This window comes from Sciurus carolinensis, chromosome 5 (genome assembly GCF_902686445.1).
Source record: "Sciurus carolinensis chromosome 5, mSciCar1.2, whole genome shotgun sequence".
Lineage (NCBI taxonomy): Eukaryota > Metazoa > Chordata > Mammalia > Rodentia > Sciuridae > Sciurus > Sciurus carolinensis.
Genome location: NC_062217.1, coordinates 171590878 through 171606097, shown reverse-complemented (window position 1 = coordinate 171606097; position 15220 = coordinate 171590878). Strand labels below are relative to the sequence as shown.

At 48.7% G+C, this 15220-nt stretch overlaps 2 protein-coding genes across 5 annotated transcripts in view; one reads left to right on the top strand and one right to left on the bottom strand.

Annotated features, from left to right (window-relative positions):
* Positions 1-14800, top strand: part of Insyn2a (inhibitory synaptic factor 2A) — a 56433-nt gene extending 41633 nt beyond the window's left edge. For all 3 annotated transcript variants that reach the window (XM_047552003.1, XM_047552001.1, XM_047552002.1), the window contains one exon: positions 12190-14800. In XM_047552003.1, coding sequence (XP_047407959.1) covers positions 12190-12373 — 184 coding nt within the window. In that variant the 3' untranslated portion in view covers positions 12374-14800. The remainder of the gene's footprint in view (positions 1-12189) is intronic.
* Positions 1-15220, bottom strand: part of Dock1 (dedicator of cytokinesis 1) — a 455412-nt gene that overhangs the window by 259689 nt on the left and 180503 nt on the right. The window lies entirely within an intron of this gene.

Below are 15220 nucleotides of genomic sequence, written 5' to 3'. Positions count from 1 at the left end.
CCAAAACAGCCAGGAGTGTCTAAGTTCCAAAGCAATCTTCTAAAATGGAGGAATTCTGGCCAGGAGGAAGGATGGAGACACTGTGATCACTCTGGTTCTCCTGCACAAAGCAGGGAAGACATGTCTACTTACAGAGGCCCTTTCCTGAAGATGGGATTATAAGGACTGTTGATTTCAGTACCTGCACCTTCAGAAACTGAACAGAGGCAAGGTTTGGGTAGACTCCCAAACCCTATGCGTCTGCCTCAAAGTGGAAGCATCCTGAGAGGCAGAGCTAGAGGAAAAGTGGAGTTTGAGATCCCTCTTTCAGAATTCCAGTTTAAAATCACTCTGCTTGGCATATGGACGATTCCCACAGCCCCCACATTCTGATGCAGGTTTAGCAAGCAGGTTCTAGAGCATTCTGCATGGTAACATTACAGTCAGAATCCCATTGTCCCCTGAAGTCTTCATTTAGTCGTCCAACTGGTTTTCCATAACGATCTCACTGTTCCCACCAAGATGAGCACATTCAGCTCAGCAAACGGTTTCTCAAATTTCCTACCATTTTATATGGGAAATAACTAAAACATAACAGTTATTCTGATAGTGGAAATTGATGTTAGAGGAAAGCTTTTTGAGGTCTGCAGGAAAAGATATAACAGGGAGTAAAAATTTACTCTGGTCAATTAACTGAAGACCCAGTCAATGGAGGAGCCATAAAATCGGATAGGATAATGTAAACATGTTATTTTAATTCAAATCATGGAAACTGAAATCTCCCATCTCTGTGATTTAAAGCTCTGCCGATCTTTTGCAGTGGGGCCCAGATGCTTTCTCTGAAGGCACAACCCCAGCCACCATCAGGGTTCCAAGACGTGTTCCAGGAATCAAACCGCTTCTCCTTCTTGAGAGTGGAGCACCTCCTGGAGGGAGGCTCATTTCAGAAGCCTCTGGGTGCACGCCAGAGTCACCCCCACTTTCCTCACACCCCGTATTAGCAGCAAGTTGCTCTTTCCAGACTCACAAAAATGAGAGTTCTTCCTATGTCTTTGGTTTCTGCCACATGACAATAATGACATCATCCCAAACCAGACACCAATGGCACTCACCAGTCCAGGAGCAAGGACAGCATCTGGGCACACAGGCAGTCGCAGAAGGGCAGAGGGTCACGTTCAACAGGAGAGAAGCCTTGGAGAGTCGGTCGTATGTGCCGTCAGCAATGTTGAGGGGGAAGGGCAGCTGGGTGACCCAGCAGTTGAGTTGGCCTTGGGGCTTCAGTGGTCCCCAGAGAGTGCAAAGGTGGACGTGCCAGGAGAGAGGAACTGGACCACCTCTACAGAGACGGCCCTGCCTGAGGGGAGGAGTCGGCTGGGCTCCCAGCCCTTGCAGCTGGTTCCAAGCCGGGTCCCAGGGCTCAGGAACTTGGCTGTGAACCCCACCCATTGTTTTCGCTCCCTCCTGGGGTGCCTGGAGCACCTTTGTAGGATCCGGGCTCCCTTAAATAAGTTTCAAAGTAAAGAAACCTTCAACAGCACAAGGCTGTGGTTGTCCCAGAGGCTGGAGCACACAGGAGGCCCTGACAGCTGCCAGCGTCCCTATGCTGCAATTTGTCACACTGCCTGCGGGCAGGTGGAGGCCCTGGAGGTCAATGAATTTGACCCCACCTGTCTTGCATTTGAACACTGCTTTTTACTGGAAACCCACTGCCGTCCTGGAGCAGCAGAACCAGCCGTGGTTCCAGTTGGGCTGGGCCGGGGAGAAGGGAGGGGTGCTGCAGAAGGCTGCTGGGGTCTCATCCGGACAGTCCATAACAAACGCGCACCTTTGCCATGGTGGCTGCATGTATTTCTCTATAAAAAATGATTCTGTCGTGGAAATACACAGGACTCGGAAAAAACATCAAAAGGACAAAAGGTTCTGAAGCAATTTCAGGAAAAAGGCTGCCAGGATCACAAGCACAATGTTGAAAACGTCAGCCCGTCAGAGCCTGGCGCTCCGATCAGGGTGCCCTGGAGGTCGGCGGAGCGGCCGCCCTCTCCGGTGGGCGGGCGGGTGTCCATTCACCTTTAATTCCTACAGAACTGCAGCAAGGGATCCCTTCCAGCTCTGAATCCATGAGCCTGTTATTCACAACTAGGAGAGGAAGGTGCTAGAACTCCACCAGGGCGAGTGCGAGGAGGTGCGGGCGTGGACGCCCACGGGGTCTCTCCACCCAGAAGCATCCACTCCTCTCCTGGCAGACCGATTTCCATCATAGGCCCGGAACTCAGTGCCCTGCCCCAGTCCCCTGCAATACCAGGCTCCAGGTGATACCTGGAAACGCTGAGAGGGTTGACATAGTTACGTTCTCTCCCTAAGATGACATTCCTTTGATTGTGATCTGGACCAACTGAGATATTCAAATTAAGGAACGTCTCAGCATGAAAGAAGATTAAAAGAGATTCAAGCTGAAGTTTTCTTTCAGTGAAACTTTCCTGGCTTATCATCCATATTTCTTGTCAAAATATGCTTTAATTAGTTCAGAGAATGTTTTAAGGATAAATTACCAATATAATCTTTGCTCAGAAGCAGCTGAAATCCTTTGTCTCCAGCCTCTCTCTGCACCTCCCGCACACTAATCTGATGAGTCACGCTACCCATGACTCACCTTTTGTTCAGACTTGGCTTCAGAAAGGAACAATGAGAGATACCACCGCAGACCCATCCCTTCCCTCCTTTACTGAAATGGTTAATTTGTAAAATAATACTGCAAGAAAATGCCCTGAATTCTAATTTGTAGGTTTTAATGAAAATAACAGTGTGCCAACCCCAATTCAAAGGCTTTTGGGAGATGGAAGCAAGATTTAAAAGATAATAATAATGCTGACTCAGATTAATTAGAGAGTATCATTTCCAGAATTTTAAATGTTCCCGTGAAGAGTTAGAATCTGAGCCACTGCATTCTCCAGGAGGACGCCTGTGCCTGCTTCATTTCTGCCTCTTCAAGGCCACCAGGCAAGTGGCCTCGTCTGACACTACCATCATGCAATGGAGCAGCCGGTGGGCTGGCACCGAGTGGAGGGGAGCACCTCGGTCCCCTGGGGCTTTGTTTTCAACAGTGTGGGGATGTCCTGCCATCTACCCATTCTTCCATCAATCCAAGTGATCCATGATGGTCAAGGGTAGACGGAGTTTCCAACCAGCATTTGATAAAATGCCTGAGCCCTTTCCTTCTGGGGCTTATAAGCAATTATTGAACAAGCATTGTCCAAGAGACTCCCGGGGAGAGGCTGAGCTGCAGGCACTGGGAGGTGGGGATGAGGCTGAATCTAACCGAAGACCCCCCCACTGCACACCCCTCACCATAAGACCCTGCAATGAGAGTGACAGTGGAGCGGGTACAAAAGGGTCACTCACTACTGCAGCAACGCCACAGATGCAAGGACCTGAAAGGCAGGAGGAGCAGGAAGCCAGCTGCCTCTCCTGGAAGAGCAGACACGGAGGAGCAGGGATCACCCTCGAAGGAGGCCGGGCTCAGGACCTGGATGCGCTCTCTAGAGCCCCTCAGCTGGGTGGGAACACCTGGCGGAGACGGCCAGAACACCTCCAAGGCCGGAAGGGACACCTGGCTGCACGTGGCACTCCTTCCTCTCGCAGCCGGGAACATTCCAGTGACTTTTTCTCAAATAGGAAGCTCCTCAGTTAGGCAAGTTCCTTCCCAAAAGGGCTGGGGGGCTTCAGGGAAGATGAGGAAAAGACTCCAACACTGTGAGATGGCTTGGGGAACGCACAGGGCAGCGCGATTCCCCCACTCACCCTGGTGGTCCCCTGGCCTCCTGCCAAGCGCGCGCAGTGCTCCTGCCCGGTTCCCAGCTTTCTTCAAACAGGGAGCCAGCCAGCAGCTGGTGCCCAGCAAGAAGGGCCTTCGGAGAAGGTGACCACAATCACGCAAAGAGCAGTGCCAACCCTGCCCGGCCGGAACCTGCCTGCACAGGACTGCCACCTAGTCGCCCTTCGGCCATCCGTGGTGGACATGCCGCCCGGTCCTGCGGCAGCCTCCCCTGGAGCACGTCGGGACAGTGAGCAGCAGGACTGGGTGAGGAACACCTGCCTGCCCCTGGCGCTTGGCATGCTGCGCTCAGCACATTCCGAGAGGAGGGGGCGCAGGAGGCGGCAGAAGGGAACCCCTGGATGGTCCCTCACGCGACATTACTCTGCGGGAGAGGGACTCTTAAAGCAAATTAAGAGTCAGAGGAAATGAACGATTTTGACAGGCCCCAAAGTTCTCCTTGAAAATGCCCAAAGCTGATCACCAAACTCTCTTCTCTTGTATTAGAATTCTAAAAACACAGTATCTCTTCTCCCCCAGTATGTAAGGACTGAACCTGCCGTCATTTCAGTAGCCTTAGGGAGAGGCTACGAAACCAAGCACGGTCCTAAAACCGAAAATGATAACTATATTCTCAGCATTGTATTTGTGAAGCAATTATTGGAACTTTACTCAGCAGGGAAAGGCCAATCGTGTGAGTGACCCTGTTTTTGGTTATTCCTGAAGGGAAAAGCTAAGGAGACTGTCACCCAGAACAGGAAGAGGGAGCTACCTTGTCAGTTTCATAGGGAAATGAAGGAAATCTGTTTATAAATACAGGCTGCAGTCTTGTCACAAAGCCCAGAGTTCATCTGGAACTTCCTGAGGAATTTGCACAGTGACTGGAAGACACAGGGGCTGCCACATGGCTTCACAGCCTCTTCCCTCTGCCCCTCTTTTTTTTTTTTTTTTTTTTCTTCATTTCTTTGGTACCAGGGATTGAACCCAGGGGCACTCAACCACTGAGCCACATCCCCAGCCCTTCTAATATTTTATATGGAGACAGAGTCTCTCTGAGTTGCATAGGGTCTTGCTAAATTGCTGAAGCTGGCTTTGAACTTGCAATCCTCCTGCCTCAGTCTCCTGAATCACTGGGATCACAGGTGTGTGCCACCACAGCTGCCTCCACCAACCATCTAGAAAGCACCCTGCTCCTAGAGGTGACACCCTGGAGTCCAGGGTTTCCCCACTCCCTAAAGACACCAGAGGACAAACCCCAGGGGCCAATGTCATGTGGGAGGAGTACTCTGACTGCCTGCAGCCGTGCAGATGGCTCTTTTAGCAACGTTGCTCAGCACTTAGAAACAGCTCTGGGCCGGGAAAGGAGGATGGATCTTACAGCTCCAGCTAAGGAGACGATCACCATGAACCTGGAAAAAGCATCCATCTTCAAAATGAGAAGGACCACCAAGGCGATGCCCGGGGTGAGGGCCAAGTCCTGGTCCCAAGGGGTCAGTGCCGCCAGTCCTGTGCTTACTTCGGTCAGTGCCGGTACACCCCAGAGGCACTGCGTGCTCTTCACTGGGGCAGGGACAGCAGCACACTGTCCTGCTGCAGTCAGTGAACTGCTCACCCCTCTAGTTATAACGTGTGACCTGTTGGCTTCTTGGATGGTGGCACAAGGTATGCTTTTTATATACATACGACAGTCTCTGTACTTCACCTGGTCTTCCTCCTACTGGGAAACTTTACGGACAGAGGTTATAAAAACGACTTGAGTCTACCTCTGCCTCTCCATGGCCAAAATGTGACCTGCCCTTGGACCCCAGCACTCAGATGAGGTCTGGGCACTGGAGAGAACAGAGATAAGATGCATAGTGAGGATGGAGCTTTAATCAAGCAAGATCTCCCCTGGGGTAGGGGAAGAGGCCAGGACGCACACAGAAGGGCCGCTTCCAACTGCATCCTCCAGAGCACGAGTGATAGCTAAGGCACCTGGCTAATGCTGTGGTTAAAAAACTAATGATAATTTCCTTGTCATACCAGGAAAGGGGGACAGATCTTGTAGCTCCAGGATTCATATTACCAATGAGCCAGAGATTTTAAACCTCACAGTGATTCTATAAACGTACGCCTACGATGTGAAATAGTGCTGAGGGAAGGATACAAAGCTGAGGTGAATCATTTCTACATTCCAATGGTTAGAAAGCTAGTAGCTATAAATCACTAATACTTTATTGGAATGAGAATCCAATATGTCATATATGTGTGTATATATATATAAAATATAGGCATACAATATATACTCAGTTAATGAATTTTGTAGGTAGAAAAGAAGAGAATTCTAGCTGAGCACGATGGTACACCTCTGTAATTCCAGTGGCTCAGGAGGCTGAGGCAGGGGGATTGCAAAGTTCTAAGCTAACCTCAGCAACATAGGGAGGCCCAGAAAAACTTAGCAAGATCCTGTCTCAAAAATAATATATATATATATATACATATATATATATATATATGTTTTGTTTTGTTTTTTTTTTTTTAAGGCTGGCAATGTGGTTCAGTGGTTAAGAGCCTCTGGGTTCAATCCCTGGTACCCCCCCCCCCAAAAAAAATAAGATTCTATAAATGGAACAAATGTTAAATGTGAAACAGAAAACAGCAACATTCTGCTGAGATCAGAAGTGAGGGGTTTGGTTCAGTTCATCAGTTTATGTCAATTCAGTAAGTAAAGACAGCATGCTGGGAGCCCCACACTGTGCACCAAACAACTGCAAAACCAATGTGGACCGTGGCTCCACAAAGCCACACCTGAGAGAAACCGGGGGGCGCCTACCATGAGACATGTTCTTCTAGAAATAGGGAGAGAAACCCTTCAGGGGAGAGTTCCTTGCACACAACCAGAGAGGTGGGCGGCCCTGGTCACTCTAGAACATCCACTGAGGGAGGTGATTTGTGTCCTGAGGAAGTTTGAAAGGATGAGCAGGAATTTGGTGTGGAATCTACCAGTTTTCCTCAGGTGAAAACTGGACTTGCCACTGGACTGTGGGAGAGAACTAAGAGAAAGAATGAGGCTCAGCTGTTTTGAAGGCCAAAGGGAAAACAGAAAGTCTGAAGGTCAGGGCTAGGACACCAGAGCGCAGCCAAGCAGGAAGCTCAGCGAGGCTTTGCTGAAGGCAAATCCACTGAACCCAGCTGATGCAGAGGCAGCAGGGACAACGGGCTGGGCTCTGCTGGGTCTGAGGTGTGGCCTGCTGGAGTAACGATGGCCACCAGTCATGGTGGAAGGATGGGCTCTGGATGTGCTGGACAGATACTGCCCCTCAGATGTCCTCATGGAGAAGTGGCTAGAAGAGAATGATGGCTACTTCAGGTCCTGTTTCTTCCAGGAAGGGTAGTCAGAGAGACACAGATAAGCAGAGGCCCAGGAAGAAAGGACATGCTTCAGTTCCCTGGCGGCAAGGAAGCAGGCCTGGAACTGCGTCCTGACTTTTGGCCTCCTTTGGACAGTGCAGTGCTACCCAGGCTGCTAACAAAGCTGGCCAGGCTCAGCCTAGGTCACTGGACATCAAGCATTGTGCTTTGGGGACATTAGCTGTCCTAGCCACAGCCACGCCCCAATGTGTTGGCTCTCTGGGCTCCGAAGCTGTCCCTTGGGGCCACCCTGTGAGTGGAAGCACATCTCCACGTCATCTCCCAGCCAAGGGAGCTCAGGTCCCCGAGGTGAGCAAGTCTATCCACAGTGGCACAGCCTGAGTAAGTGCAGAGCCACAGTCAGCATTGGGGACTCTGATCTAATTCAAAGAGAATTAAAAGCAGAGGCCTCAGATCCACAACCCATGGAGCCACGTGGCCTAGCCAGGCTGAGAAATCAAAGATTTCAGATCTTCTTCCACTCCAGAAAACAAGTAACTGCTGCAGGCCACGCTCACCTGCTCTCGACTCGTAGCTGCTACACAGAGAGGGCTGAGAGGGAGGCCTGTGTAACGCATGCCTCTGAAATTAACCAGAGGAGCTGGTGACAGCTTGTGAAGGAAGCTGGCAGGGCCTGAGTATTTATAGGAGCATTAGACAAACCGTAGAAGCTGGAGAAACAAGAAGGCCTGTTCTGCAACTAGGAAGCGGCTGGAAGTGTTACTACAAAACCTACACCTTCCCCAGGGAGAAGATAAGAGCTCCTGAGTGGGCTGACAGAACAGCCTGAGGCTCAGAGCAGATTTTTACTTCTTTGGAAATAGAATAATAATTTTTAAAAACAGTCTCTATTCTGAAAATTCATTTTTAAGAGAAAAGACGAACCAAAGAAATTAAACCTCTCCCAGTTACTTTAATTGCACACCACCATCTTTATGATGCAGCCCAAGCTTTGCTTTATGGTGGCCTGCACAGGGACAGGGCTTCCAGGGCCAGGAATTCAAAGTGTTCTGATGGATGGTCCAGCTGTCGGCAGAGGATGGAGACTCAAGCAGAGCAAGGACAGCTGGAGCAGGGACAGTTCCAGTTCCTGGGCTCACATCTGATAAATACGCCCCAAAGCCCAGGATCTGTCCACCCCACCATGCAGTGTGCAGGCAGCATCCAACATGGACACTAAGGGAGGGCATGCCTGCCCAGGGAGGGCCAGCTGGGCCCCAGCCCTGCAGATTCATGCACTGAAATCAAGAGGCGGCACTTTCTCTAGGCTGCTCATCATGCTAAGGAGTAGGCACTCAGCATGTGTCCAGCCTGCCTGGTTACAAACACAGAGTCTGCCGAGTGCCACAGGGCATTGGGACCGGATGGTTGCAGGGAGTCCTGAGGGACGAGGGATCTGAAGCCCAGCTCCCTTCTGCCTGTTGCTGCAGGAGAAGTTTCCATCTGTTAGTGCCGGGGAAGGCTGTCCAAACCACCTGATGCAGGTGCACTGCCTTTAATGGCATTTAGAAGCAACATCAAGAGAAAAACAAGAGCTTGGGTCCAGTGCTCCAAGGTCACAGGACAAATGCACAGGAAATAAAACAATGTGCCCAGGTCCCTCTGAGCAGAGAGCCGGGAGTAGCTGGCCAGGAGCAGGCACTCTGCTGATGCCACCCCGCAACCCAGGATCAACCAGCAAGAGGGGGCAGGAAAGCAAGGCACTAGAACTCCCTGTGGCAAGATCCCAGCATGTCGGCCACGCTGCACTCAGCCTGCAGTGGTCCCCGCTGCCTCCAGGGGGAGCCCTGTGTTTCTGTGGTGAGGTGGGGGTAGGGGCAGCAAGAATACCATTGGCCAGCACAGAGCACACTGGGCCACTGGGACACAAGCCCAGTGGGACCTGCCTTTCAGACTTCGCTCTTGTGCATTCATCTCCAAGTGTCACAGGCAGTGCAGTGAGGGGACCCTGCTGCAGGTGCTGGGAACAGAGAGGAAAATGCTCTTCCCCAGGCAAGGCGTGCACACTCAGGAAGATGGATTTGAATAATATGCAAACAAATGCAAAATTCATCATGGTTAATGCCCAGAAGGAACTGAAAGGACGGAGGATGGGAAGACCTGTAGGAAGGAGGTCAGGCAGTACAGAGCTTGTGTTTACCTGGGGAGCAGTGGGTCTGGGGGTGGCCAGCCATGCCAGGTGCCAGGAAAGGTATTCCAGCTGGGCAGAATGATCATGCAGGAGGCGGCGAGGGGTCAGAGCACCAGCCCTCAGCGTGTGCAGGCAGCAGGTAGCCCCCATGCCCTAGCCGGACAACTCTGGCAGGAGGGAGAGCTACCAACACAGGATCCACAGGCCCTGGGCTGTGCAGGTTGCCCCCTGCCCACCAGGAGGGCAGGGGCTGCTTTCTTCTGGCCACTTGGCTGTTAGGACCACAAACACTTTTTGTGTGTACATCAGCCAGAGTGGACCAGCTTTTCTCCTTGTGCTACTGCCCTGTCCAGCCTGCTGCCTGCTTTAGACCCCTGTGGCCTAGAGAGCCCCTCCCAAGAAGAGAAGTCCCAGAAGTCAGTGCTGCACAGCAAGCGCAGTGCCGGTGCCCAGCAGCTGTGGTACGCCACCCGCTCTGCGGGCTGCAGTCCTTCCACAGCAGATGCTCTGCATCCGGGGGACCAGGGTGGGGAAGCAAGGGGCACGACTCACAGTCACCCCGCTGGCCCCCACTGCAGGCAGCCCCTGGGGGCACCCAAGGCTCACAAGCCTCCTAACAAAGTGGCCCTCCCCCAGCAAACCTGCTGCTGGTCGCAGCTTCCCAGGCAGCCTACTGGGGGAACAACCAGGAATCTACTCTACAGATGAAGTCCAGTGATTCTGTTAACAAGAACTCAGATTAGATTACTCTGTGATTACATGGCTCTGCAGTGTGATAAATTGGTTAATAACAGGATTCCCAATGTAGTTGCTTAATGAGAATTCAATAATTACAGGTGCGGAGATTGCACTGGGAGCCTAAGAGATGCTAGCCCCCGCCCTGCTCCGAAAGTGCAGAAGCTACTGGGACAGCTGAAGTGACTGTAACCAGGGGGCAGGCTTTCAGTACTAGCCAAGCATCTCAGTAAAACTCCTCTCAGATACCAACATGCACACCCCACTGGCCCTGAGTAAAAGACTCCTGTCCGCCTAAGTGTCAAATTGAAGATCCTCTAACATATCTCCATGAGTTAACTCTTATTCCCCTGAGAAAATCAAGATCGGCAGATAAGTGAAGGATAAAAGAATATTTGAATCACACGGTATAAGTGAGGAAACTTTTGCAGACACTCATTTTTGGCGGTGCATTTGGTGTGTGTGGCGGTGGGTGGGGGTTCCTTATCACAATTCAGCAAAGAAAAGGATGATCTCCCCTGAAGGAATGAAATCAAGTTTAAAGAGAATGAGGGACTTAACCCAACACTCGGGCAGAAACGTGAGTTCCACCTACCACGGCAGGAACCGTGTAGATGCAGCACATCCTCAGGCCTGCACTTTCCACGGATGTCCCTAAGAGGGACTATACCTCCACTGTCACATGCTGTAAGCTAGCAAGGTTGGGTTCCTGAGGATTTTTCCTAAGTCCTATAAACTGCAGCATATCTCAAAGAGGTTCTTCAGAATGGGCAAAAGAGGAAGTCCTGGTTTTAGACTCGGGGGTTAACTGGCCATAAGCTTGCCTGACGATTTTTTTTAAAAAAATTTTTAAGTAATATAGTCTTTGACAATAAGAAAAATGGAGTGCTCAATTTAAAACATAAAATGGTCCATTAGAAAGGGCTGGAACTTGTTTTGAAAACTCCAGATAATACAGCTTTGCTGTTTTGTCTTTCCAAAATGTCAAAATTTGGCTAGGATTAATGGTTCTCTAAATCAATAGGATTTCATGTTTATAAATGGTTTACGGTTCCGCTGGTTATAAAATGTTATGAGCTCATGCATTATCATCACTGCTGAGCCTTCACTGAAACCTCCTGACATTTAGTCTGGCATCCAGACCAAACAAGGAAGGAAGACACAGCAGCATTCCCCCGAGCCCGGTGGGAGGCAGCACCTGTTTCAAACCCGCGGGGTCCAGGGTGAGCAGAAAGGGTCACCAGGCTGGAACTGTTAGAAGTTCCTGAGGAGAGCCCACGGGCTCCTTTCAAGCCATGCGGGGAGGGGACTCCAGAAAGATGGCAGCATTCTTCAGAGAAATTTCAGAAGAAAAAGCACATACTTTAAAAATCAATTTTAATCCCATCTTTCTAATACAAACATCACGACTGACTACATGTTTACCCAGGATGGCTTCAGCGAGGTCATTACAACTTTGTGTTGTTATTACCAAACACTATCTATATTGCTTTCTGGAAACCTGTTTGATAACTACCGAGTCATGTGTGATGGTGTTGGCTCGATAAACACACTGTTTTCCCCAGTGTCTGCCGGACCCTATGGCTCTGAGGAGTTTCTCAGACAAATAAGATCTTGCAAGGAGAGTGTAAGCCAAGGTCATTTTATTTCACAATGCTTTCAGGTGAGATAAATAGGTGTTTCTGAGCCTGGCCAAGCTGCTCGGCATGGGAGCTCGCTCACGTGTGCCTGGGCTACGTGGATTGAGAGGACCTCTTTCTCCTCCTGCCTTTGGTCATCTCTTACTCCATGAAGCACAGGTGGACAGCGTATGGGACAATGAGGTCATTCGGGTGTCACACTTTTCATTCCAACAGATGCGACATATACATTGACACCACCTGTGTATGTTAACAAAACTTTAAAGGTTCACCGTGAAAACAAATATGTTACTTTCTGAAGAAAATTAGCCTATTTGAAATAGTGTACAGCAATCTAGAACTAAAATATAATATGGTCAACTGCTTAACGTTGTCATAAACTGATATTACAAACAAAATATGAGCCATCATTACCCTTGTAGCGTGTTGCCAAATTTTGCCGCCCCTTAGGGGAATATTCCCACAGGAGGCAGAGTGCTGAGTGCTTTGCTTTGTCTTTCTAGTGTGGAGCTGGACTTTAAGCAGCAGGAAGACAAGCTGCAGCCCGTGCTGAGGAAACTGCACCCTATCGAGGAAACTCAGGTCGCCCCTTCGCCTTACACTCAGGAGACGTACTCCGCAACGCCCAAGCAAAAATCCAAAACTGAGTCTAAAAAGCATGGAAGATGGAAACTCTGGTTCCTTTAACACTCGTGGTATGTGAAGTCTCAAAGGCTGTCTTTAAAACCCACTGGAGTTAAATCAATCCTTTTCCAGAATGATTAGGATCGAGGGAACTGCGGTGCCAATCCACGCGCTCCCCGCTTCTCGCCCTGCGTACCAAAAAGGCCTTCGTTCCACCAGATAATTAACAGAGTAAGGTAGTCGATGTCACACCTGGCTAGCTGTTCTTTGCAGTTCACGGATGTGGGATATAAAACCTGAAAGGAAACTGATGTACTCAACGATGATAAGTCAAACTTCTAACCCCCCAGATCTGCAAGGCGTAGGTTACCAACCTGCACCATGGCAGGCTGTCACTCTGCACACAGTGAAAACTCATAATTATTTTCTCCAGCCTTTATTTTATTTTTAAATAACGAGAAGAAAAAGCAAGCCTTATGTTTGCAGAGGACTTCATTTTTAAGTTCCATCTTGCAGATAAGCAGGGGGCGAGTGCAATTTTCAGCACATCAAATTCCGGAGAAAGCACAATTTTTTCAAGTGGTCGGAGACCATGAATAATCTCTAAAATGTGACTCTATGTATATTTGCCTTCATGTGCTGTAGCGCTAAGCCAAGTGACCACATCTCAGTGTCACACTGACACCTCAAATTGAGCACCCTCTTCATCTCTAGACCTACGACATGTTTACTGCTCATTTTCCAAATGGCCAGCAGCCAGGAGTCCCCCAAAGTCAAGACATGCCTTTAATCATTGCAAGTTGACAGGGTCAGAGCTATTGGACACTCAGCTTTCTTAGATCTCGTTTTTAATCTTTTGGTACCCAAAGGCCAAATGATAAATTCTGGCAAGAATTTGAAAACACACATAGAGATACACAATGGATAACACAGTCACCAATAAATCACAGGCTCTCTGCCACGGCGGGAAGTGTTTTTGTGGATCAATCCTCAGAGACACTGTTCGCCCATAGTGTGCAGCCAGACATTTTATATAATTCGTTATGCTTTATAACAACCGTGCAAGGTCTGACCATCTCAAAGAGAAACAGCGTGTTCCGTTTAGCTGCTACCAATGGACAAACTTATTATCACCTACATTTAACCTGTTAGTAAGTTGTACTAAACGACATACTTAGGGGAAAGCTGTGAATCAAATATTTTTAGGTATTTTTTAAACCCACAGTAACACTCAGAGTTCTCTCTTGATTACACATTGCAATGTAAATCTTAGTTCCTTTATTTTTTCACTCATTTCTTTGCACCTTTGCAAGTATCTTTTTTATAGAGAAAAAAAAAGAAAACCTCCCCTAGTCTGTTCATGACTTTGTCTATCAATTTTTTGCTTTTCACAATAGGAAGTAGGGATCTTACTTTGCCTTTTTTTGTACAACTAAAACTTTGAATAGTTTGTGAACATACCGAGAAACCCCGTCTTCGAGTTTTTGTCCGGCAGTTTCATATCTAAGAGTGCCGACGTGCACACTTCATTGATGACGCCAAACACAGAGTGGCTCATGTTGGTAAAAGGATCACGGCCCACTTTGTTCAGACTGGAGCTACTTCTTGCCGTGCATTTTCCTCCTCCCTCAACAGCAATTCTGTTTTAGTTCCGAGCGTTCTGCTTCTACCAGAACCTAGTTATCAGCAATCAGATCTGGACTTGAAAAAGACTAAAGAGTATTTGTGAAAACATTCTTTAGGGGATACTCAAACAATACTGCAGAGGTATACTTAATTTCACACACACACACACACACACACACACACACACACACACACCCCTTTTGTGGAAATACTGTATAAGGATTCAAATCCCTGAATAGCAGTATCCCTGAATAGTGGTAACAGAACTGGGAAATATTTTTGTGCAAGAAGAGCGATAAGCAAGTTGTTCCTGTACCATGAAGGAAGTGCCATTGTTTCACGTAGACTAAAAATTTAAAAACGTGTTTCATGTTTTTATACTGTTTTTAACTCAAGTTATAAAAATGTTTGCAACAAGTTCTTTCTCCTTCTGTTTTAAGAACCCCAGGGAGACCAGTGAATGGGAAGAAAGGTGTCAGCAGCTTGCTGAATTAGCACTGCACACCTGTCCCAACGAGAGGGCATCCTGGGACAGCAGCTGTCCCATGTCAAACCAGTCTAGACCAAAACTTCCATGCTTAAAACTTTCAGAGTCAAACAAAGGAAACTCTGTAGGTAAACTAATTCTTCCTGAAAAATGAAAGCAACTCCAAAACAGAAAATAACATTTCCAAAATCATTTCATGGTTTAATTGCAATGCATCACTGACAGATGGAGATCCTTCTCTTGAAAGATTTAAGTAAAAACTTTGACACAAAACCAAGGTGAAATGTCCCATGCTCCCTCATATGTACATGTACATGGCATTACGTATAGAGATTAAATTATTATACTTGTCATCAAGTTCTTTATTAATTTTTAAATAAAAAAAAAATCAAAGGTAATATTTTGTGTGGCTATCAAACTTATTTCACAGCCTCAGCAATTTGAGAAAATAAAAGTAATCTGAGAAAATAATAACGATGGACGGGGGCTTGGGCTGAAGAGCACTTAACTGGGTCTTGGCAGAGTGGGAAACCACGTCCGCCATGGGCGTGCTGCCATGCTGCCTGCCCTGTTGGCGGTGGGGCGGGGCTCACACCTTGCCCAGCTGTGTACCCAGCATGGCGTAGCCGCTGGGAAGATGGGGACCTTCAGGCGTGCAGGACCCCATGCAGGCTAGCAGGATGCCATTCACTGAGGTCTAAATTCTGAAGAACCTCCAAGGCGATGACCAAGCTCACCATGACATCCTCGCACAGCCCAGTGTGGGCAGCTGCTCTCGCCCATTCAGTGAGCAGGTC